Source organism: Mus pahari, chromosome 4 (genome assembly GCF_900095145.1).
Source record: "Mus pahari chromosome 4, PAHARI_EIJ_v1.1, whole genome shotgun sequence".
Lineage (NCBI taxonomy): Eukaryota > Metazoa > Chordata > Mammalia > Rodentia > Muridae > Mus > Mus pahari.
Genome location: NC_034593.1, coordinates 125,664,473 through 125,690,535, shown reverse-complemented (window position 1 = coordinate 125,690,535; position 26,063 = coordinate 125,664,473). Strand labels below are relative to the sequence as shown.

At 42.9% G+C, this 26,063-nt stretch overlaps 1 protein-coding gene across 3 annotated transcripts; it reads right to left on the bottom strand.

Moving 5' to 3' along the window:
- Positions 1 to 11,304: 11,304 nt before the first annotated feature.
- Trmt10a (tRNA methyltransferase 10A) lies at positions 11,305 to 25,973 on the bottom strand. 3 transcript variants are annotated; one of them, XM_029537663.1, is made up of 9 exons: positions 25,825 to 25,948; positions 24,650 to 24,765; positions 22,027 to 22,222; positions 21,084 to 21,243; positions 20,061 to 20,132; positions 18,888 to 18,962; positions 16,974 to 17,123; positions 14,779 to 14,884; positions 11,313 to 12,892 (listed from the first exon to the last, which is right to left on the bottom strand). In XM_029537663.1, exons 3-9 carry the CDS (start codon positions 22,209 to 22,211, stop codon positions 12,654 to 12,656), a joined length of 987 nt encoding a protein of 328 aa, XP_029393523.1. In that variant the 5' UTR covers positions 22,212 to 22,222; positions 24,650 to 24,765; positions 25,825 to 25,948; the 3' UTR covers positions 11,313 to 12,653. The 3 variants fall into 3 exon arrangements, with proteins under 3 accessions (XP_021052385.1, XP_029393523.1, XP_029393524.1); XM_021196726.1 differs by lacking the exon at positions 24,650 to 24,765 and having other exon boundaries at positions 11,305 to 12,892; positions 25,825 to 25,973; XM_029537664.1 differs by lacking the exon at positions 25,825 to 25,948 and having other exon boundaries at positions 24,650 to 24,816.
- Between the last annotated feature and the right edge of the window lie 90 nt (positions 25,974 to 26,063).

The following is a 26,063-nucleotide window of genomic DNA, read 5'->3' as shown; positions in this document are numbered from 1 at the left end:
GAGGGGAGAGGGGAGAGGGGAGAGGGGAGAGAAAAGAAAAGTAGAGGCCAACCATGATGGCTCCTCCCCACAGTTGCCTGGCAACAGCCAGTTGTGCCTGACTATAAAGGAGCTGCCTGCTGCCTCCTCTGTCTTTTGCTCTCTTACTCTTGCTCTATCCTCTTGCTCCTTACCCTCCCCCCCTATCCTTCTCCCTCCCCCCCCCCCGCAATCCCTCCCCCTCTCCAAGTGCTCTTGCATGGCCTCTACTTCCCCTGCTCCCGCCCCCCGCCCTGGCTTTCTCCCAACTCCCCTCTCCATGCCCTGAATGAACTCTATTCTATATCATACCATCGTGTGGCTGGTTCCTGGGGTGGGGTGCAAGGGATGCCTCAGCATGGGCCTGCAGAGGCACCCCCTTCCCCCACACCTTACTAAACCTCCATCCACCAGACATATCCTTTCTTCTCTTTCTTTTTATAAAACACAACAGGTAGTGAGGATTTTATCTCGGTAAGTTTTCTTTATGTGTTTTGGACTGTGTGAGCAGACATGTGCATGTGTGTGTACAGCATCTATGTACACGAGCATTCATGTGAATGAAGGCACTTTCTGCCCCTGAAGGGCCAAAGGACAACCTGTGCTGGGAAGCCCTGCTATTTGAGGTTGCAGTCTACCCTGAGTGGACAGCTCTTCTGAACTCGATGCAAAATGGGGGACTCCCTTTCCTAGGGAGGGGCGTCCTCTTACCTGTCTGGCCTCATCTTCCCACATCCTCTACTTGAGGAATGTCTCGTAGTTCTAGGCAAGGTTACTCATGCAACTTCCTTTCTCCCTGTAAGACTGTCCCAGAAGCACCTGGAGATCCTGGAATGTCTCTCCATGCCAACGAGACATTCCTACTACCTTCAGCTCCAGTCAAAGATACATACCCAACCTGGAAATATCGCTACCCATCTCCCCCAAAACTATATTGCCTTTGTTTACCCTGAATAAAGTTGAGCTCCCTCGTTGAAGCTGATTCCGGAAGGAAGTCGGTCATTCCATTGTACTCATGGGGTGTCTGAACCCTGCCTTCGAATCTGCTCCCTTTGTCCTTGTGGCTAGGTGGCCAACAGCCCCAGGGAGGAAGGGAGGTCCACAGCTGGCACCAGAACAGGGATCCCGGACTGTGTGGAGTGTGTGAGCCTCCCCCTCAAGAGGGTCAGACTATCCCAACCTGAGGATCAGTTTCTTACTTTATCACTATATGTGTGCCTAAGAGAGGGACCAGACACTGTTCATTGACAACTGAAGCCTCTCAGGTCAATTTCCCAACATTAGCCAAAGGTCCTCGCACCTTCTTTCTGGACCCAGGCATCCCGACTAGGCATGGCAATAACCTTTTGTCTCTCATGTGCAAAAATCTGGTAACCCAGCAACCACTTTAAAGTCTCTAGGGCTGTTGGGATTCTCCTAAGCTGTGCCCAGGCTTGTATTTGTTGGGGTGTTTTTGATCCCTGGGCAGCAGAACTGCCTTGGGAACATTGGACATCATGGGCAGCACTTCTCTTTTCTATTTTGGGGAATTCAGAATTGACTCAAAACCCATTCCCTTACAGCCTTACTTAAATCAAGAGGGCTTAGTCTCCCAAAGGGAAGGTCTAGAATTCTGGAACAAGGTGCTTCAATTTGTGCCATGGGTCCTGTCAGCAAACATCACCAACCCCATGTCTGGACCCAGGTTGCCTACCTGGCTCATAAAAAGTAAGTCCGGAAAGGTTATCTTTCACCTCTCCTCTTCCTCACTGTAATAGCTGCTACTAGGCAATGTATAGGAAAAAACCCCAGAGTCCCAAAATGACCCATTAGAAACCAAAGCACAGGGAGACAAAAGAGAGGACTCAAATGAAGAGGAAGACCCTCAGGATTGTCCTGGGGCTGACTTAGCTGCTCCCCAGAACCAGTCAATCTAATTAGGCAAGTTACTCCCCAACCCACAATACCCCTTCCCTCTTTAACCTCCTCTCTCCCCTAACTTCCCATGATCCCTTGCTTGTTCCAGACAACAAAGACCAGGAACCCTCACAGAACACTAAGAACAACAACTCCCAAACTCGAAAGTCACAAACACCACGAGCACTCCTGTGATCCCTCCCCTCAACCACTATGTCACCATTAATGGTGCCACCCTCTTTGGTCACTGGACAACCCTGCAATCTCAGGGACTCCAGGAATAACTACCCCAGCCACCCTAGCCACAATGGCGGCGGCAGCCTCAGCAGCAATGGTCTAGGGCCTGATGCTTCCACCTGTAGAGACCTTTCCCATGAATATCCAATAACAAGACAAAGGCTACTGGCTTCATACCCCCTTCCAGGAACAGATCTAAAAGAATTGGGCCAGGCCATCTCTGAGGACAGACTCTAGTCCCCTGGACAAAGTCTATTTTACAAAGCCTCAGGAATATAATCTCCTGACCCCCAGGACTAGAAAGACATATGTCGATCCACTCTCTGGAATCCTTTGCTCGTACAATGGGAAGACCTGTTTAAAGATGAATGCCAGATGCAAGATAGAAAACAAAACAACAACAAAAAAATTCATAACAAAATTTCACAACAAAAATGGCAAGACCTTCCCATTTTGTTTATAACTTGGAATTTCGACCAGCTCTTCAGTCAGAGTAAATTCTTCATATGAGTTCCACAGGCTATACTTTGAGCTGGCTGCTTTGAACAGGTCCCTCTATGTGTGCTCCTGGTCTAGGACATGTCTAACCCTCTTGGCCTGGAGATGCCTTCTCATTAACTTTGCTAAAACAAAAACATACCAAGGCCCTCCCAGATTTTATGAGAGTACGAGTCAGCTTAGACAGAAAATTAACAGATGCTACAGCCGAGGTGATACTTTTAAACAATGTCTGGGAAGGAATGACCCAGAACACAGACAGGCATGTCAGGGGCGAAAGGATGAACATTGTGATGCATGGATTGTGGCTACCCATGACACTGGGACTTCTTCCTACCAGGATTCCTCTCTTTCCCAAGCCTCTGTGGCCACGACATGGCCCAATTCAAAGTGTGTTAAATGTGGGGAAACCAGACACCAGAAATGAGACTGCCTCTAGAATTATCCAACTGCCCTTAAAATGCCTAAGTCTGTCTGCTCTCAATGCAGGAAGGGCTTCGACTGGGAAAAGGACCACAGATTTAAATATGGTCAAGACAGAAAACCCCTGCCACCTTTAAACTCTTCACAAGGCAACCCTCAACCCCATCAGTAAGAGGGGGAAGACACACAATTCCACTGGGCCACACCCATTTTAGAGAACTCTCATCCTAAACTTTCAATAAAAATAGAAAATAGAAGTTCTAAATGCCTACTAGACGTGAGAGCAGATAAGACAAGCTGAGGTCCTTCACATTGCACCCTCCTTTCCAGGACCTCAACTGATGGGAGTAGATGGACTCTCCTGAGTATTTATTACCCAAGACAAATGGGAAGACGCAGATGGGACAAGTGAGACCACTAGTCCCCTAGTGTCTGATATGGCCACTAACTTGCTGGGTAGAGATATCTTAGAAGACCTAAATGTTGTCCTTATTGGAGAAGAGGAAGTAAGGCCCGCAAATACAAGACTACCCAAAATATCAAGATCAAAAGAACCCTCAATTCTAAGGGCCACTGTTAAATATCTTACTCGTTGCCTAGAATGAATCACAGACAATCCTGTCTGAATGGAACAATGGCCATCAAACAGGGAAAACTTAACATTACAACAATTAGTTAGGCACCAGCAAGATATGGGGCACTTTTGACCCTCTAGAAGCCCCTGGAATACCCCAGTTTGTGTAAGTAAAAGAAGACCTGTACCTGGAGGCTCCTCCAGGATCCAAGAGCAATTAATAAGACCATGACAATCTGGGACTCTCCTCAAAATAGCCTCCCCTTTGCCTCTGACATACCTGCAAATATCCTGCTATCAGTATTAGACATCAAATATTGCTTCTTTTCAATACCACTCCGTGAACATGACTGTAAGCGTTTCGCCATCTCTGTACCTAAGATCAGTACTGCAGGACCAGCTGACCAGCTGTACTCCCCCAGTGCATGGCTACTATTTGCCAGGATGCTGTAGCCTATGCATTAAAACCCCCCTATTAAATCAAGTCTCCATATATATCATTACATGGGTGAGTATTAATGTGGCAAGACAAAAGTCAGGATCAAGAACCAATCTTAGAAAATCTTAAACAGCAAACCATAAAAAATATAAATATAAAAAAGATAAGATCCAACTCATCTCCCCCATCACATTCCTGGGGACAGAATCATCCTAACCCCAGGCTGGCCAGGGATACCTGTTACTGACTTCTCCAGCCCACTGACTAAATACGCACCAAAGCTGCTCTGGCAACGTTAATTGGCTAAGACCTTGGCTCCCCACCAATGAGCTAATTACAGCTTTATTTGACCTACTTAAAAGTGACAAGGACCCCTCCTCTCCTAACTCTCTGATGACAGTATTACTGATAACTATATTAAAAATGCCTCCTGAACTAACCAGGATCCCCAGAGTTCCTTGGAACTAAACCGCCAATCAAAGAAAATACATAGTAGAACTTGTGGTTCTAGCTGTATATGTAGCAGAGGATGGCCTAGTCGACCATCAATGGAAGGAGAGGCCTTAGGTCCTGTGAAGGTTCTATGCCCCATTATAGGGAAATGGGACTGGAAATGGGAGTGGGTGGGTTGGGGAGCAGGGGGAGAGGGGGAAGGGATAGGAGATTTTCAGAGGGGAAACTAGGAAAGGGGATAACATTTGAAATATAAATAAAGACAATATCTAATAAAAAAAATTTTAAAAATGTCTCTCTGGCTTGCTAAGACCCACAGTAGCCAGTCCAAGTCCTTATATTCAGTTCTTCCCCCACTGTAGTTGGAGCCTTATATCAACCTCAGGGGATCCTAGAATGGTGTTATATGCCAATGGGGGAGCTCCTTGATTACTAACTCAGGTTGACAATCTACTCACCATGGTTAGGACAGGAAGAGAATGTACATTACAAATCTTAGGTAAAGACTTGATATGGCTGTTTTACCCTTCCCCCTCCCAGATAGACAAAGGCTCCTAAGAAACCATGTTTCCTTTGCTAATAGCCTCATCAACTTCCCAGAACAAATCGATAGCCACTGCCCCAAGGATAAGTTGCTGCAAACATACAAACTCTTCAGATGGCTCCCCCTCATTCATTCTCCCGATCCCTACCCCACAGGCTCCCACGCCCTTCACTGCCAGGGGCCTGCCTCAGCCTATAGGTTCGAGTGAGGTGGGACAGAGCATTAGATGAAGAGGCAAAGACCGATGGTCTCTGACTTTGTAACTCTATTATTTTGTGCTAATAAGTGCTGGTTTCTTACTATTCAGTGGCTAAACACTGCTGGTTTCTGGTAATAAACTGCTGGCAGCAGCAGGAGATTAAGAAGAAGAAGAAAAGGTTGAGGGCGATGGGGAGAGGCTTGGTACTCATTACCTCTTCATGAATCAGACAGAAAAGAAAAGAGAAAGAAAGAATGAAAGAAGTGAAAGAAAATTCATGCATGCAAAGAACACTCTGGGTGAAGCTGGAGAAGGCAGCATCCTCATTCATTTTTTGGTTCTTAGCTCTTATACTTGTTTAAGCACAAATCCATGTCATAATTGATAAAGATTTACAGAAAAAAAAAGTGTTAACATGTCTTTCCATCCAGACTAGTAGCCAACAAACTTATTATTCATTACTAGCGCCGTAAGTTCACTTTAAGTTTAAAGCAATAATGTTTATGTCACGAGCTAGCACGGTTTTGTCAAGAGACCAGTCATCTGCCTTGTGTCTCATTAGTTTTGAAGTTTTGTACAGATAAACCAGTCAGTATTTTCTTTTCTGTCCTTGCACCTACAATCAGTTGTCCATTCCCAGTTTATGACCTTTAGTTATCAGATAACGGCTTCATAGCTAACCTAGAAGGAAGGTTTTCCCTGATTATAAATTCGTCCTGAGCCTGCTTCCTATCCTACTGCAGTTAGCCTGTGACATGTGAAGGCTTACAGAACTCTATTTGCAGCTTTTATGTTACAGAGGGCTCAAAATTACCTGTATAAATTTAGCAATTCTATAAGATCATTATCAGGAATTATGAAATCACCAGTTTGTCTACACAACATTACTAGATGAAAGTACATCTTTATGTCGGTCTGCAAGAAATCTGCCTATTAGGGTGGGCTGATGCCCAGGGATCATTAGGCTGTGACTGTGACAGGAGAGGCACCTCAGCAGCAAGAAACGATCCTGGGACGAAGTGTCTAAGGACCATGCATTCTTAGAGCTCACCCATCCCAAGCCATGCAAAATGGTGGGCCATCTTCAGAGAAGTCACTTGTATGCCTTTAGCCTTCTGACATTTCAGACAGGTGGTGACAAGGAGCTGCTTATGCCATATGGAGAGGAGATGGTGGCACTGAATCCTGTCTCTTCTTCCCAGACAGATCTCCCTAGTTCGAGGAACGGTATGCTGTCTTTCTGGTTCTAACATACCTCAAAGAATCATTTAATCTATATTCAGACAGCATTTATCTAGTTAGCCTGCTCCCTTGGCTAGTCTGCTCCTCTGCCAAACTTGATGGTAACCCCCCTCTCCCCTCTGTGTGAATAAACAATTTCAAATACAGCCAAGCAAGAACATGTCCCATCTTTGAAAGTCATATAAGTTCACACTTACCCCTCCCTAATGCGAACATCTTAGCTGATAGGATTGCCACAACTGGGACCTTCACTATGTCACCTCTCACTGGTAAACAACTCCATCAACTGACCCATACCAACTTGAAAGGGTTACAATGTAAATTCCCCAACACCCCTACAAAACCCCTTAAACATATTCTTAAAACTTGCTCCTCTTGAGCCTCCCTAATTGACACCCCTGCTATACAACAATCGGGCACTAACCCCAGAAGCCTTAAGGCCAATGCCCTTTGGCAAACAGATGTCATCCATATCCAATCATTTGGTAAACAAAAGTTGTATTTTTTTGTTTCCTCCTTCACCTGAGCTAAAGTGCAGACTAATGAAAACTCAAAGAAACAAATTAGTCACCTGCTCTCCACCATTTCTGTCATGGTGGCCTCTTTCCAGATCAAAACTGATAGTGGTCCAGCCTTCAAGAACCTCCAGTTTAAAATTTTCTAACTTGGAAAACAGCCCATCACATTGGCATCCCTCACAATCCCCAGGGCCAGGTCATTATTGAAAGAACGCATCAAACACTTAAGTTCCAAGCACAAGGCTCTCAGTCATTAAGAATTCAGCAACCAGATCTCTGGGAAGTAGCTGCTGCCTCCACCCCCAGCCTCTTTCTCCTTCTCCCCTCTCCCCACTCTCTAAAAGATTTATTTATTTTATGTATATGAGTACACTGTAGCTGTCTTCAGACACACCAGAAGAGGGCATCGTATCCCATTACAGATGGTTGTAAGCATGTGGTTGCTGGGAATTGAACTCAGGCACTCTGGATGAGCAGTCAGTGCTCTTAACAGCTGAGCCATCTCTCTAGCCTTTCTCTTTCTTTCTAATGGCCTTTCTACCATGCTTAACACCAATGCCTTGCCTAGCCCTATTCTTCCTAATACAACGTTTCGGCAATTATATGCCAGGGAAATGTGAGGAGGAGGAATCAGATAATTGGGGACCAAAGATTGCCCACTGGTGGGATGCCAACAACCCCTAGAGATGTAGAGTACCCAAATGCCAGTGTGAGGGTGTGTCCTACTGAATATGCTTGCTTTCCTCTCCTCAGACAGACCCCTTGTGCCTCCAGGGTGTCAACACCTATGGAGGCTGTTACCACCGCCCTTGCAGGATGGAGCGTGGGTTCCCTGAGGATCAGCTGGTACAATGATGGGACATAACAGACCCCTCTATCTAGTGAACAATGACAGGCCCTGTTCTATAATACACAGGACAGACCCTCGGCACACTCACTGGCAAGGTAATGAACAAGTTTTACACAGGAGAATTTACTAGAGACTGCTGCTGACTTCACAACTCTCAATGACACATGCCTGAAGCTAAGCCTATACTGGCCCATCACATTGCTCTACAGCACAAACAAACAGGGAACAAAGAAAACCAACTACATCCTGGAGTTGATACAGCCAATGTGTTGAGGACCTCCTCGTTTACCACACCCAAATGTCCCCCACTGTCTCTTTTGCACCTCCAGAACCCTCTAGAACTTGCTGCAGTGCCATGAATATGTTAATGGTAACTCCAGCGGAGGGAGAGAGATGACACATTCTGGCCTTGGTGACATCCCCGTTTTTTCAATAAGTTTCTACTCTAATCCTTTGCATTTCCCTAGGCCTGAGCCAACAGACCGCCAGTGTGCTGCTATGCAAACTGTTAACCTGTGCAATCTTTCTTTGAAAAATAACTCTCTGTATAGATACCCCCCTGCCAGGATTTTGCACCCGTTATGATCATGCCACAGGCCTGTCTGAGTCGGGAAATAGTTATCCTTTTACTAGCAGATCCCTTGGATCTGCTGGGGCCATAACAGCTGCCAGTGTCCAAGGCACACCAACTGGCAGGAGACTTTGGAGACAAGCTCTTCCAGGTGATGGAATCTACAGCTGACAGCAGAGTCCCTCCAAAGACAGATGAGCTCGCTGGCAGGGGTCGTGTTCTAAAACCTGAGGGGTCTTGATAACTGCTGAACGTGGGGGGACCTATGTAGTTTGGGGTAGGGGGAGAATGTTGTTTCCTTGTTAATGAATCTAATCTGGTAGAGCAAACTGTACCAACCCTTAGGAGCCTGACACCTCCCTTTCTAAGTCAGCTGATTATATTTCATTTTTATGCTTGTACCCTGCCTCGTCTAATTCTTAAACCAGCATAAGTGGCCTTACAAAAACCACTGCCAGTCAGGTTCTGGAGGACTCCCTTTCCCAGTTAACTTCCCAGCCTGACCTCCACATCCTCTACCTGAGCAATGTCTTGGTGAGATTACAGGTTCAATTTCCTTTCTCCCAATAAGAGCTTGCCCAGAAAGCACCTGGAATGCCTCTTCATACAAAGGAGCCATTCCTAGTCCCTTAAGCGCCAGCCAGTGATACACATCCACCCTGGAAATCCCTTCCCTCTCCTTCAAAACTGCACAGCCCCCAGGCGGCCCCACTGTACTCAAAGGTCGTCCAAAGGGTCCTTCAACTCTGCTCTCTCTGTGCCTGTGGGCCGGTGGCCAACAGCTCCTGGAGAAGGGACAACCACACCTTGGCTACCAGCCCTATTCTACATTTGTGAGACACGGTCTCTTTGCTGATTTTCTGCTTTGTATGCCAGGCTAGCTGCCCTGCAAGTTCCTGGGGACTCACTGTTTCCATTTCCCATCTCGGAGCAGAAGCACTGGGATTATAGGTGCTCACACTAACGTGTCTTGCTCTTCACGTGGAGCCTGCAGATCTGAACTGAGGGAGTTGAACTTCATGCTTACTTGACAAGCGCTTCTACCCACTGAGCCATCTCTCCAGCCTCCAAGTTTTGTTTTCATCGTAATGCTTTGTTACAATCAAAGAACCTGCCTTTAGAGTTTAAGTTTTGACTTTCCTTGGCAGTCCAATATAAACACTATTTTAGAAATGTTCCACAGATGATGGAAAAGAAATTCAATTTTGTTTCTATTTTCAACATATGGATCTTGATCTAGATAGACCTGTTATTAAACAGTTTCTACTCGCTGCATATTTACTTTTTCTGCATTTACAGTCATGGCACAGGGAACGTGATTTAAAATTTCTTTTACTGATGTGTGTCTCAGTTTGTGCAGTGATTGGAGCAGCTCTGGACGTGACTGCCGACTGTACTGCAGCAGCCCTCTTTCCCACGCTTATGTGTAATGCTAGAGTTTCTTAACTGTCAGTCTTTGTTATTAGCTTAGGATAACCTTTCCCTTATTTTTAAATTTCATTATTACTATTTTAAAAGTAGACATTAACATTTTATGTAGTCACTAAAATGCAAGCATATTAATATTAATAACATTAGCATTAGCTGACAGGGCATAAGGATTTGGTCTTCCATGATTGTGCTTTATTTTGGCATTGTTGTTAGTGTTGTAATAAAGGCTTCACGAAATGATATGTATTTATTTCTTTGAACCTGTTCTGGCAGAAAACAGATTTTTAAAAATCTTGTCAAGGCTTGTACTCCAAAGGAACAAAAGTCTGAAGCAGGTTTACTGCCATTTTAGAGCTGGCAAGGTCAAGAGAGAAGAGGAACAAGAAGAGGAGGAAAGTCACCACCAAGGTCCCATTGCCTACCTCACATGCCGCTGACAGGACCAATATGTAACAGGCACATTCTGAATAGGGACACTGGGTTCTAACATGCCCAGTTTCACAATGCAAGCATAAGAGTACCAAGGCTTATGCCTCTCTAATCCCCTGATCTCCCCAGCAACAGTCCTGACGCTTGAGGCAACCATCGCTGTCTTCTTCACATACATTAAGCTCACGGCACATGCCCTTAAAATGAGCTAGAAAGAGGGACAAAGACCTCCATGAGCTAGCTACTCATCGTCTCTGCTGCCGTTAATTCAACTCATTGTTACCTATTCTTTTCTCCTTTTCTTTTTCATCTGTTGCTGTACAGGAAAAAAAAAAGAAGTTGACAGAAAAGAATCCATTCAAGTTAAAAAGAACGTCTTGTGAGCTAGAGGGAGCATGACCCTACCAGGCTTGATTCTGAACTTAAGCCTCTGAAACTGTAGAAAATAAGTTGTTATTTTAGCCCACTAGGTCTGTGGTGTTTTCTTATAGCACGCCCAGGAAATCAATAGAGCTTTTGCAATGAATGAGCATGAAACCATGTGGTACTTGAAATGATTTCCTTCAATTTTATAGGGTCCTATCCCATATAAAGTGATATGTGTTAGTTAGATACTTTTATGTTGCTGCATGACTAAACATCCTGACAAAAAGCCAATAAGGAAGGGAGGGTCATTTTGGTCTAGAGCTCTGAGGAGGTATACAGACCCTCACTGCAGGGGAGGCCTGGCAGTAGGATCGTCAGGTTGCCCTGGATGTCAGGAAGTGGTGATCACATTTGCCTGCATAAAGGAAAGACGACACAAGAGACAGGACTGGGTATAGAGTTGAAAAGCTCACCCTAAGTGACATGCTTCCTCCAGCAACGCTTCCCCTCCGAAAGGCCCCACAACCTCGAAAACAGTACTATCAGCTGGAGACCAAGTGTCCAAACACACGGGTGCCCATGGGGGACACCTCACAGAACCTGAATCTTAGAAAAGTACAGTAACAACATGAACTTTATTAATTTAGAACTATACTATGACTGTTTACATACTTCATTTATAGACTTTGAAAGAGCTAGCTACAATAGGTAACTACGAATAAACAAACAGAAATAGGCACTGACCATCAACACCAAATGTAATAAGCTTCTAAGTGTGATGCTAACACAGCACATACATTAGATCAAAAAGAAGACCAGAAACCGATTTTGTCGCAATCCAGTGAGAGCCCCTGGAGTTCCAGTGTACATGTGCAAGGGGCTTGTGATCTGAATTCTTCTCTGCAAATACTGTGCAGAGCCTAACAGTGTAGTGTCCCTCTGCTCTGTCTCCATCAGCTTCCAAACCACTGTTCAATTCCCACTTAATGAATTCAAACTAGTGAATTCAACACAACCATTCCACAAAGAATACATCAGTCCTGTCATTGTGGATTAAGGCATGAAGGCAAAATGTGATATGGACAGATGTAAACATTATTACATGCATATTTTCCTACATGCATATGTTATTTACAGAAACACATTTCTATTAGTTGGAGGCAGATGTGCAATATTCACATTAAAATCTAACATTATGGAAATATATGTTATATATATGGAAAATATATGGGAAGGATAACTTTTTTGTTTTGTTTTAAACTGAGGTAAAGACAAATCGATCCTTCAAAAAAAGCTTATAAAATAATCTAGCCAGCAAAACTTGTGTAATTGAATAAGTTATTGTCATTACAGGATTTAAGATAATTCTTGTAACTATCTCAGAAGCATAAGAAGGTATCACAAGGGAGGCACAGGAATGGACTCCATTGTCTAAAAGGAATGACTTGTTGAGCCCAGCAAACAACTGGTAGTCCTCCTAGAATTAATGTATTTCTTAGACAAAACACCGAAGCTACAGAAAAAAGCATACCTTCCAAAGTTCAACATTCTAGAAGACGCACTGAACAGTTATGAATATCTGCTCCACCAAATAGACATCAGACTAAAACGACACAGGTAGGAACTTAAAGAACCAAGCTCAAGGGTCAGAAGTCACGTCCTGAAGGATATGCTCCAGTGAATGACGAACCAAGGCAGACTCCTATACCACATCCCCCATGACTGATTTGAAGCTTAAAGCAATTTTGAAATCATATCTTTAAGTCTTCTTACACAAAACCAAATGATCCTTTCTTAGTGCTTAAAGTTTTTTTTTCGTTATTATTTAACTCTTAAAATAGATTTAAAATTCCACAACATAGACTAGAGAAAATGTTCTCGCAGTCTGAGGATGCTGCAAAGCACCTCACTGTCTGGTTTCTCTTAAGCGAGAGAAGAACAGGGGACGTTACTGTGGGACAGGGCTCACTGCAGAACTGGGCTGCTCTGCTGGCCCTGCTCCTCTTTCTGTGGTGACTCAGAATTATCCCTGCAATGCTCTCCCTCGCTGGCACTGTCCCATCCTTCTGTCAGGGACTGGTGGTCCTGAGGAGAGCTTTCACAGGCCTTGTGTGCAGGAACAGCCCCTTTCCGTTGGGGTAAGATTGTAAAAAATGCCTCTTGCCAATCTCTTGTTTCCAAGAACTCCAGGATAATTTCAAACACTGTAACAAGGGCAAATGCAGACACTTGTTAGTCATGGGCACCACGATGCTGCACACTGGCATGTAATTTGAGCTGTGCCACGCACTCACTTGTCCTAATTACTGCAGTTCTTACCTCTCTCCTTTTGGCTATCAAGCACAAACAGCCCCATTGCTCTCCAGCCCTTATGTCCGTTCCAGCTTTTCCTCAGTTAGTTCTCAAGCCCCAGAAACTTCCTAGAGTCAAGTGTGTGTTATAATCAAGAGAAAGCTCCATCATCTTTCTTATCTCTATGTACTAGCTCATGACTAGGACGCACGCGGTTAACATTCAGTCTGTCTCTTCTATCTTCACTACAGAGAGCCACTGTCAGGAGCTTTTGTCTGCTTTCTGCTCTTGCTTTCATAGCAGTAGAAAGGAAACCAATGCCATCCCTAGGTTCTCCACACTATGGAAGGGTGTTCTAGGTTATTTTGCAGAAAAGGAATTTCCACTAGGTATCAAAGGTTTTAGAAGAAATTTGTTCCTGGAATAATTAATTTCATTACTCTTACTCCATATAGCATGCTATATAAAAAGTATTTAGGGTTACATAAATTATTGTGTACTGACTAAAATTAATTAAAATTAATTAATTAAAAGCACCAGAGAGATGGCTCAGTGGTTAAGAGGACTGGCTGCTCTTACAGAGGACTGGGTTCAGTTCCTAATATCCACATGGCTGCTTACAATGCCTATAACTCCAGTTCCAGGGATATAATTTCCTCTTCTGGCCTCCATAGGCACCAAACATGCACCAGGTGCACCTACATACATGCAGGCAAAACACTCATACACAAAAAATAAAAATAAATGAATCTCAAAAAAAAGTTAAAGCTCAATGGCTTGGTGGTATATGTCTTTTTTTTTTTTCAGTAAATTATTATTTATTTACTTTGAAGCCTAGATTGGCCCCAAACTCTTGACCCACTTCCCGAGTCTCCTGAGTACTGGGATTAGAAGTATGAAAAAGGTTTGATATAAATAAGTGGTGGTATATATCTGTAATCCCAAAATTTAGTAAGGAGGCAGAGGCAGGTAGATTTCTCAGAGTTCAAGAGAAGTCTGGTCAACACAGTGAAACCCTGTCTCAAAAAATCTTTTTATCATAATTTAAATAAATAATACTTAAGGCAATGAATTATATCTAAGCATACCACAATATTATTCATGATGGCTGTTAATCTTGAGATTCACCAGAGAAAAAGAAATTCTATCATTTGGTGCCAAATTTAAGGAAAGCTTTACTACATATTAAATACTGATCAAGAGGTGGGCTTTGGTCAGAACCATTCCCTGGAATTTCCCAGCTGAGAATGTTGAATGAAGGGCTTTATAAGGACAAACCTATAGGCCACCATCCTTTCCCATGAGGCTTTGTTATTTTCCAAGAACTACAATTTCCAGCATTCCATGATGTTACCTGGTTCCTGGGCAGGTGGAGATTATAGGTTAATTTGGGGCATTACATAGAAAAAAATAAAATATAATTAAATTTATATTTTATATCTTAAAACAAATTAAAAATATTCAACAATGGGAGAATGATTATCTATGTAGAGGATGGAGTATCACACAGTCACTAAGAATCAATGCATGGACACTACAATGAAGTGAGAGATAAGTATGCCAGATGAGAAAAGCTGAGAGACCACAGTCAGAGAAAAAGAGGTGGGAGGGACACACCCTAAAGTGAGTCACGGTTTATAGCTAGCTGTTTTTACACTTTGTAAATTTTCAAGAATGTCTCAAGTATTCCCTTTTACTTCTAATGAACACATGACTTCGTTCTATTTGTCCAAATCTGAAATGTACTTTCTCTTTCAGTGTTCACTTAGGTCCGCTTTAGGGCACCTCAGCAGCTTACCATGGTTAACCGCCAGGACTTTTCGACTATTCATCTTCACAAAATCTGCAAGAGGGAGCTGTGCATGTTCGATTCCATAACTGGATGCTTGTTTAAATGTGAGTCCCTGAAAATAAAGACATTGGGACTTAGGTGTTGTGCAGTCTAGGAAAAAGTAGATCTTTTTCAGAAAGGTCTTCAGTGCAGAAAACATCTCAATAGCCTGTGTTTAAGTCCCCACAGTAGGGTAGGAGTGATTACAGCCTTTGTTTAAGCACCCCACTGTGAAGGAGTGAAGAAAAGATGTTTCCAGCAGGTAGGAAACTTCTCAGTGGCAGAATGGGGAAATCCCGGTGGATCTGCTCCCTGATTATCCCCTTCCTAGTCCCTACCCGTTCCTCTCAGTGAAACACTCCATCGGAACTAGAGACAGGCACCATCATCCTTTCTGTCAGAGTAAACTATGTCAGTGTTCTAGGTTATGCTGGATAACTGATCACACAGAGAGGTTCCTCAGCGCATGGGAATATACCCCTCCAGGACTGAACAATACCAGCTTAGCACAAGTACTTTTTATTTTAACATAAAAGGCACTGTTAACAAGTCAATTTCCAAATACCAGAACCTCTAATACAATCTAGCGGCTGTCTGAAAAAAACATTACCTAAGCAATTCTCAGCCACAGGAGATTTCCTGGTTTGCCAGGTAAAGGTAAAGGCTCTGAGAATCCTTCAAATGCATAACCCGGTAAGATCTCAGATTTCGATCACTGACTATTTACAAAAGGTTACATCAAAGCCTAGATGCCACTGCTCAGAATCCATACCACATATGCTACAAAAATTTTTAAAGGAAATTCAGTCTCAATTATACACCGAGACACAAATATGTCAATGAAATAAAACCCTGAGTGAAGAGTATTTCATTTTTTTCTTACATTTTATTTTTCCCTTTCTACCAACTAACTGTTAAATAAGGATTTTATATTTTCTCAAACTTAAAATGCTGGAAATCTGTGTCTATCCCAGACAAAAAAGACTGTCCAGGAAGTGTAAGCTGAATTTCTCAACAAGTACTTAGCCTATGTAGGGGCGAAAAAAATTAGAGGAACCAGGGGCTGTTTGAATAAGAATAGTTTAATTAGAGAATCAGACACAACTTAAGCAGAGAATCTGCTTGTACATATATTATAAATCAGAATTTCCCACTGACAAGAGGAAGGCTAATGGCCATTCTGACGAGGCCCCTGGGATATTCTAGAGTTGTTTACCCAGTGCCTAGCCACATCTGACAACTTGAAAATTACAATTAAAAAAAAAAAAAAATCTGGGATTAAAGTGCTGCTTTAATCCCAGCACTTGGGAGGCAGAGGCAGGCAAATTTCTGAGTTCGAGGCCAGCCTGGTCTACAGAGTGAGTTCCAGGACAGCCAGGGCTACACAGAGAAACCGTGTCTTGAAAAACAAACAAACAAACAAACAAACAAACAAAAATCCAGTTTCTCGGCCATATTACACCTAGGAGCTCCCCAGCCATGCAGTCACCACCGGACAGGCAGATGTGACCATGTGTGACATGAGAGGAATTCTCCATATACACTACTGCTGAAGTATATAATTACTTCATATACTATGCTGATCTTCACTTAGGAAAAATACCTTTTCGTTTTCTTTAGAAAACTGAGATGAATTGAGCATGTTGCAAAGTACATAATAATGTACTCTTTAGAAAGTAACTTATCTATATAAAAACATGAGATAAGAAAAAAAATTAGATGAGAAAAAGTGATTTGAGAAGTCATTTATTTAAAAACTAGTATAGGAGAGATGAATCTATAGTTAGCAAACTACTCTTCCAGAGGACCTAGGTTCAGTTCCCAGCACCCACATGGTAGCTCACAACTGTCTGTAATTCTAGTTCCAGAGGATCTGACAGTATTTCCTGACCTTCAAGGACATCAGACATACATGCAGGCAAAACACTCATACACATCAAAAATTAACTATGTTAAAAATTACTATCAACTTCAGTGGCCTCAGATCCCGCAACTCTGAAATGTAGACAGTAACTGCAGCGACCTCCCTGAGCTGCAGGAGGTAAGTTAGTTAAGGTGAACCCTTTGCTTAGCTTAGGTCACCACCACATTAGTAGGCGCTCAAGAAAGACCGTGCACTCTCAGGATTTTGTCAGGTTTTAGGGAGGAGCAAAGCACAGTACCTTGTGGTGGTTGTGGTCCACCAGTCCTCCAATCACGTAGGCCTTTGACTCATCTAAGTCCTTCAGTACATTAGGTGAGTCCGACGTCAGATAAACCAGGTCTTCTTTTTTTATGAGTTCACTATAGTGCTCTGATTTGATTTGAATATCCTTCAACAACAAAAGGAGAGGGAGTGTTCATTAGCAGGACCCTGAAAGCTGGCTGATAGCCTCTTTTCTCAAAACAAATCTGTCCAAAAACACATTATATCACACTTGAGAGGCTGTTGCAAGAGTAGCAATGTAAAACCCATAACCATATCTCATATCTCAAACTCCTTACCTCATATCTCAGTCCTTGAAATACTCTACCAACCTCACTCCCTCGGCTGGGGCCTCAGTTCCTAATCTAATCCTGCACACTGATGGCAGGCTGAGTCTCTACAACCTCACTGGGATTCTCTAGCCTTTCCTGTAGGGTCAACTCCAACTCCTCAACTCAGGACTGAATATGGCACCAGCCTACCTTTCTGACTTTACTCTATTCCAAAAATAAAAATAAAAATGCATTTTCCTGCCTTCTTCACCACACTGTTTTCCAGACAAGAAATGTCTTTTCCAATTATGGATCCCATGTGACCATCAAAAAGAAACTGTGTCAGTTTAATTAATAGAATGTGTCTGTTTCTACAAGGAGACACATCTGAAAGCTTCTTTGCCGAAACTGTCAGTTCAGAGACACAAGGCTGAGTAAGAGCTGTAAGACTTTTCAAGTCACACTAACTGCCTGAATGATAGGTTTTCAGACTCTGACTGTTTTACAATAATCTTCAAGAAAATCAAATAAAGCAGACACTTAGATAATACAATTTTTTTCTGAAAAAGAATATGCTATAAATTTGACTCTTATACTTAATAACAGCGTCAAGAAGGAGCTGAGTAGCTCAAAGCCAGTGAGTCTGTATTTCTCTAGAAACCCAAGGACATAAACAAGCTTGGAAAGACACAAACTGCACAGTACGCTTGTCTAACACATTCGTTAGTTCTTAGAAAGAGACCTAAATCTGAAGACTTGCTAAGGATGCTTTGCTTGCAAATGTCTGCACACAGGCTCTTAATGTATGCAGCTAGTAGATTAGTAGGCACTAGTGGGGAAAGCTGAACACTGTGGGAACTAAACACAAACAGTAAACAACATGGACAGGCATAACACAGCCGTCCACTGAATACAAGTCCTGAGCCAAGCTGGCCACATCTGTACTGCACCAAAACGACTACATCTGTAATCAGCAAAGCTGGCCATATCTGTACATAGCCAAATTGGTCACATCTGCACATAGCCAAGATGGTCACACTGTCACTGAGCCAAGCTGACTGCATCTTTACACATACCTAGAACATGGAAACTGTATCTCACAAATACATTTGAAATCTGCTCGAAGCTGCACTAAAAAAGTAAAAACTAGATAAATGGCCTTCATTATCTTTTAACATAATATACCCATGCTATAGCCCCACCCCTTCTAAGTCAGCATATATCTCACATTTACAACCTATGTCAACTCACAATCCAGATTTTCACATCTTAGGAATGTACAACCACGGTCAGCTAGTGGTCACAGAATGGATAGTATGGATTTAGAAGAAACAAAATATACAGAGTTTCAAATTTTAGAGTGAGTTTGAAGCAAAAGGTCTTATCAAGGCTTTTAGAGACTTCTTTTTTAAACAAGTGGCTTAAGACACCAAACAAGACTTATGAGAGGAAATACAAATGAGCAGACATGCCAGTCTCTTCCCTAGCTTCTGTCCCTGTAACTTTAGACACAGTATAATGATACGCAGGGTTTTGTAGCATGCCAAGACCACCGAGAGCTTAAGTCAAAAACAAAGGCCCTTAGGAGCTTAGAAGAATGTGGCCTGTCTGTCTCCTACCTTCCAGTTGACCCATCCTTGGTCGTTCTCATCCATGTTCTTCTTCAGTTGACCTCCATGGCTTGTCAAGTAAAACTGATGAGCAATTAGTAAGCAGAGAAAAAGGAGAAATCTGGTCAGTTAAGTTCACTATTTTATCCCCTCAGCACAAGGGAAACACAAAATAGTTTTCACTGAGCTAGAAAAGAACTGAGCTGGGCATGGTGGCGCATGCCTTTAATCCCAGCACTCGGGAGGCAGAGGCAGGAGGCTTTCTGAGTTCGAGGCCAGTCTGGTCTACCAAGTGAGTTCCAGGACAGCCAGGGCTATACAGAGAAACCCTGTCTCGAAAAACCAAAAAAGAGAAGAAGAAGAACTGTGATCAACTCTGAGCGTCTGACTCAGTGGGAGAAAGGGCCTGTGTTAAGGTGGGGTCTCCTCAACCCACAGCTCCAGCATGCCACCGCATGTCCACCCCACCTCTTGGCTGAACAGGTATGACCTGTCTGTGTGCCACTGATGGGCACCCTGCAGACTCCCTGGTTTCACTGAGCTCCCATCCACCTCCCTGGGAAAGCCGTTTAACTGTCACTGTTATTCTTGTTGCTGCTGAACCCTCCCTGACATCCCCTCTATAGCTCAACCAACGAAGCTGAGGGCCTCGGTAGAATTTTTAAAAAGATGCAAAGAGTGTCACTAAGGTAGGGTATACAATTATATAAGAGCTCAGTTCCACATTGCTTCCACTTGGTCAACATCCACGGGAGTTCCTGGCTCTCCTCGTCACGAGGTGGCGTTCACAGCAGCAGTCTGCTAGTGTCCACACTTGATCGCTAAGTTAAGAAACCCTTCTCAGACGTGTCAGTGGCTTCAAAGGAAATGTAAGCCAGACACACGTCTAAGAGGGCCTCGGTACAAACAGGCAGCGGCAGCCTATGTCCTCTCTCTCCCCACTTCCCACAGTGGAAGGAATCAGAGCTGAGGAACTGGTGTGAAAATGTGCACATATCCTAAAACAAAGGCACGAAACACTGCACAGTGGATGTGAGGCTGGCGACGGGGAGTCTGGGAGCACACGCATGTCCAACACAGTCCTGTAGGAAAGGTCATCAAACAAGCATGCAAGAGCCTAAGACGTCAGGAATGGGCCAGTGGGGCGATGGGGAAGGAGGAGGAGCCGTAACCCACACATACCTGCACTGGGTGAGATGCTCGGCGGTTTTCTGCATAACACCGTTGAATCTGTTTATGAAGTTTCTTAATATCCTAAAAAAAAAGCACAATTTTAACAAAAGAGAGTTATCAAAATCATCTAAGGCCTTCTATGGTATTACAGGAACAGAGTAAACAGAACAAACGGCCAGGCAGGCAAAAGTCTTTCTTTTAAAATGCAACGCCATTGTTATAACTTTCATTTGATTTTCCTGAACACTAACTACACATATAAAGACAACGCTCCGTAATTCACCCGTCTTTTTAAAGTTTTTATCCATTCAAAATGCTAGTGATGCTGGCTTAACAGACAACAACAAAAAACTTTCTTTTAAAATCATGCTATTTCCACACTTTATCCGAGTGGCACTGGTAAAATGTCAGATTTAAAACTCTCTCTCTCTCTCTCACTCTCTGTGTGTGTGTGTGTGTACCTGGATATATGTATGTACACCATGTTCATGCAGTGCCTGTGGAGGCCAGAAGAGGGGTCAGATGCCCTGAAACTGGAGTTACAGATGGTTGTGAGTCACTATGTCACACTGAGGACCAAACCTGGGTCCTCAGCAAGACCAAAATGTCTTAACTTGAGATCCATCTCCCCAGTTGTGCTACAGATTTTTTTATTTTAAATTTGAGATAGGATCTGACTAAGTAGTGCAGGTTTGCTTTAGATGTACTATATCCGAGGTTGGCCTAAAACTCTGCTCCCTCTGCCTCAGTTACCTAAGTGGTAGGATTACAGACATGTGCTATCGTGCAACTCCATAATCTTTATAACCAACATGTGATCACTGAGTTCTATTACCTAATTGTGGAGTAAATGTTTATCTATGCATATATAAACATATATATAAATACGCTATACATATCAAAGCACTTCATTTAGGAGTAATAGAGTTTGAAAAACTTACGATGTAGTCTAGAATATAAACACTGTCTGTAATATTACTCAAGAAAATAAAAGTGGCTTAACCGAGTTCACACACAGGGACCTTGTGATACCTTTAACACCATCAAGTCATCAAAGCTACAGTCGATGACAAGGCGGAGGCTGCTACGAGCAACATCTCTCCGAATACGCTTCCTGTCATTTCCATCTGAGTTGGACTCCATCTGACGTCGTTCTAATTTCTTTCTCTTGCGTTTTTCTTTTCGTTTTTCCCTAAAATATCAAATGACATGTTTTTCATTATTTGTATATTTAGACATTCACAAAACTTCTAATTAAACAAAAAATTACATTTTAAAGTAGTTATGACTGTGACATATCTCTTCTCTGGGGAGAAAAGGGTCAGACCTTAGTTAGTAACTTGATTTACTCCATATAATATCTTCACACATGAAGAAAAGGAATTTGCAAAGCTAATAGAGCTTTTTTTAAATGTATAGCTGCAGTATTCAATAGTTTCATTACTAGTATCATATAGGACTAAGAGATTTATAAAAATGATTTGTAAAGAATTTATTCACAACTCATCCACTAAACGATTTTTCTAGTTCAATATTATAAGGAATACTAGAAAGAAAATTTGACTAAACTTACTAAAAGAACAGAAACAAAAGTGCAAGTTTTTCTAATCTCTTATCAATGTTGGCATTAGACAATGGCTATAAGAGAAATGCTTCATGAAGTCCTGTCTTAGGCCAAAGCTGACCTTCCTGCAGATCTAGGACCCCATACCAGGGCCCTTGTCTCAGCCATCCTAACAGGTCTGCTGCTCCTCAGACAGTCGGAGGTGAGAAAAGGGGCGGAGTCTAAGTTCAACAGTATTGCAAAAAACAAAGGAACAAATCGGAACGCATATGGTTTTAATTATATCTGAGCATTAGCTAATAACATGCATATCCTTATTTTTCATGACTTCTGCTTCAGGACAGACAGCTTTTAACAAGATCTGAAACCCCGTTTCTCAGTAAAACAGCAGCGCATGCTCTGTGTACGCACTTGCGCTGTTCCCGTTGCTCTTCCCACTGTTTTTGTTTCATCAATTTCTTTAGTTGCCGTTTAGATATTGGCTCAGCCCCTGCATCCACTCTCGGCTTCTGTCTCTCCTCTTCACCGTCACTCGCACCCAGTTTTTTTTCCACATTAGGAGACTCTATGGATGCTGGCAGCATTTCAGATGACATATTTGTTGTTTCTGAAAAATTTGAAAAGCAAAAATTTTTTTACATAAACTAACAATTTACAAAGTAAAATAACCCAAATGTCTAATAGAGACCACTAGATGCTAAGCTCTATCATTGATAAAAACACACTTTTAGATAGTTAAATTTTATTTATTGGCAAAGATCTTTAACTCTCACTTGACATGAATTAAATACCATTCATTGACTGTACTGGAAGGACTTTAGAAATAGAGTGTTTACATATACTATAGAGGGTCTTCGTGTTCTTTCCAGAGTGCAAATGTTTTAAAAGCACCGACACTGTCCTAGTTAGCTTCCGCTGTCAAGGCGACACTGCCCAAGACCAGAGTTATATGAGAAAGGCTCAACTAGGGATGGGGGGGGGGGGGGGGGGACAACACTGGCTCTGCCCAGATGGTCTGTGGCCATGTCTGTGAGGAGGAGCTGTCTTTATTAGTGTGGGCAGTGCCATCCCTAGGCTGGTGATCCTGGTCACTAAGCGTGCGCGATGGGGCAAGCTGACATGCAGATCCCCGGTTTCTGCTTTAGACCCTGTCCTGACTGCCCTTAGTGATGAGCTCTCGTTTAGAAGCATGAGCCAGACACCATTCCTTTAACTTGCTTTTGGCCATGGTGTTTTATCACAGCCTCAGAGAACTGAACTACTGCAGACACTTTCTGACCTAGCAATGGTTTCTTAGAATAAATTCAGAAATGTACAGTAAAATTGGCATCATAATTTACTCATTCTAACATTTTTAACTGTAAAAAGTATGAACTTGCTTGAGTGGCAGCAAAAAGAGTAAACAAGTGGTTCTTCTTATAATATAGGTTAGTTATTCATGCTAAGCAGGCAGGAAAAATGGTATTTCCAAAATTACGTACTGATGAGAGGTAATGGTTATATTTTAAATCTGAGAGACAATGAAAATACTAATATTCCTTTTATATTATTTATTAAAGCACATATGCATACCTTCCACTTCTGTTCATGGATATCTGTATTTTCTAACTTGAATGATACAGACAAGTTTTCTTTCTCTCTCTAATAAATGTCACTATATATCTGTAAATGCTTTAGCTATGGCTAAAAACAAAATATAAAAATTGATTCTGTAATCAGCCTGCAAAATTCTTAGCATTGACCAAAATCAATCTTCATTTAAATCCAACCACACACATCTTTACCCATAACAGCTAGAACTCAACTTGCTGACTGGGGGGAGGCTAACTACACTGAAATATCTTTTCTCTTTAATATGTTATTAATAACAAGGCTTACAAGTGTTTGCCTATTTGTCCCTGCCTCAGACTAAGCATGATCTGCTCAATAGCATATGTCCTTAAGAAACATCCTGAGAATCCTCATTTTTACAGAGCTAGTTAATCTAAGCCAAACAAACGATAATCTAAGCCAAAACAAAAACAAACAACAAAACAATTACTCTTCGGGATGTAATAATGAGGACAGCACTTTTGCAGAACTTAAAACAGTAGCTTTACTATATGCTCAAAGTGCAGTGTCACGTTACTTGAAACTCAGTTGACTTATTCCAAACTGAGAGGATAACTGAGTGAGTAGATATGGGATTTCATAGGATTCTAAAAGAAAATGAAGAGAGTCATTTCAAGGTTACTAACTCCTCTGGTCTCTAGTAATTCCTATGAAGCAAGGCATCTCAAACAAATCTAGCAGAGAGAATATACTGATTAAAGGGATGAAATGATGTATTACGGCTCAAACCCAAACCCAACACCAACACTTCCCAGTAACCTAAAACCCCGAGGGTGGGGGAATTCTGAAGGGAGAGCTACTGCACAGTTGACGGATGGCTCTAAAGGCATTAAATAAAACTCAAAATGTATATGCCCAAAGCCATGAATAGTGGAAAAAACAACTCTTTAATGCAAACTTAAAAGCAAAATTGAAATTAACAGGAAAACATTTTATGAACAAATTTTCAAGAGAGCACAGTTCTGTTTATCCGCGGCAATATTTTTCAGTAGTTCTCTGTTCAAAATTCTGAAGCTTAACTGTGAGAATTACAAAAGCCATGTTTTACAGCTCTCTTACACCAGGGGGAGCCTTTGTCTTTCACATCTAAAATGTCTCCTGTTAAATTTAACTTGACCTATCATAGAATAGTAACATCTTTGAGCAGCCTATCATGAGCTAGTCCTAACATTAATGTGTTTTATCAATTCTTGAAACACTGTGTTGGGTGAGTTTCGTAAGCTTTAATTAAATAAGCCAGACTACTGAACAACACATGAAATATGTTTCATTTTATAAAATACATGAATGCAGATAAAATACTAGCTGGCTGTCTTGTTTTGGCTAGACTTCACCAAGATAGCTTCCGCTCCGACTGTCTGCTACGTAATAAATAGTGTACGAATTTGATGCATTATGTAAAACACGGCACTTTTGAACACACCTGGTTTTAGTTTGGGTCACGAGGTAAATCTCTATGGCAGCGAGTCTGGGGCTTCTCCCCGACCAGCAGTGATGGTCGCAGCACATTTTCATCCACTAATCCAAGTTTAACAAGTACTTAAGAGCATTTTACAGAAAGATAGAACGTAACTGTGAGACTTTACTTTAGGATATCTTAAAAAAAAAAAAAAAAAACCTGAATGGTTAATTCTTGGATATAAATTATCAGATAGGATTACAAAACTCAATACTGACAAAGACTATCTGGTGTGGGGAGAGCATACGTCACCTAACGACAAAGACAAAAAACCGGGCTGTTATCAAACCGACTAAAACAGCCCTCGTAGTTTTTAAGCTTTCTTTTCGGTAACTGCTAAAATCAATACAAGCCTGCTTCAGGTTTTTTTTTTTTAATGTTATTTTATTATTTATTCTTTAACGCGTTGGTCAGTACCGCAGTAGCAATAGCCCTTTGTTCAGTTGTCAAAGTCCCTTTGGCCGGAGTTCTGGCTTGGGAGAGAATCTCAGGAGAGCTTTTTTCCTTTAAATGAATAATTTTACATCTCCGGACACGCAACCACATTTTAAACACAAAATATCTCAGTGGCAACCGGTAACACGTCCATCTTAACCTCATCCTCAGCTCACCACGAGGCCGAGCCGCATGGGCAGCAACCGCCCCTCGGTGCCCTACATCCGACCGCCCGGCCCAGGGAAGGGAAAAGAGGAAAGGCGGGGAAAACGGCTCGCCTGCCCCCTGAGCGCAAAGCAGCGTTGCGACAAGCCACCCTGAGACTCCACATGGCCCTTTCTGCCACACTTCCGGTAGGGGACTCTCCCCGAACAACAGAAACCCGGAGCACACTCGGCGCGACATCGGGCCGCGCGCACGCGCAGACACAGGTCAGCCGCGCACGCCCGGAGCGGGGCCCTGCGCCCGCGAACGAACCACAGCTGACCAATCACGAGTCTGGAAGACGGCACGTGAGGGGGCGAGGGGCGGGGAAAACGCGCCACCTGACGCCACTTCCTCCGCGAACCGGCAACTATTTCCCGGGCCCTCGTCCTCTACTCCGGAAGCCCGGGTTGCGGCGGAGGATAGGGTAGCTCACGCTCCTTTGGCATCCGAAGGGACACCAACGGGCAGGAGCGCGACAGCCGCAGTGCCATATTTACCGAGCCGCGGGGCCGGCGGGGAACGCCGGGGTGCGGTCAGAAAGCCTTTCTGAAGTGCTCTCGGCTCCACGCGTTAGTCCTCCTTCAGGAACTTCAACTCCCAGAGGCAGAGGCGGTGGTTGCACGCCCGGTTACGGCCCTTACGGCTTACGTCATCGGACTGCGCTAACTCCAAGCCAGAGAAAGAGGAGGAGCCTGTAGGGGGCGGGGTCTGGGCCTGGGTTTTGCGGGAATGGTTG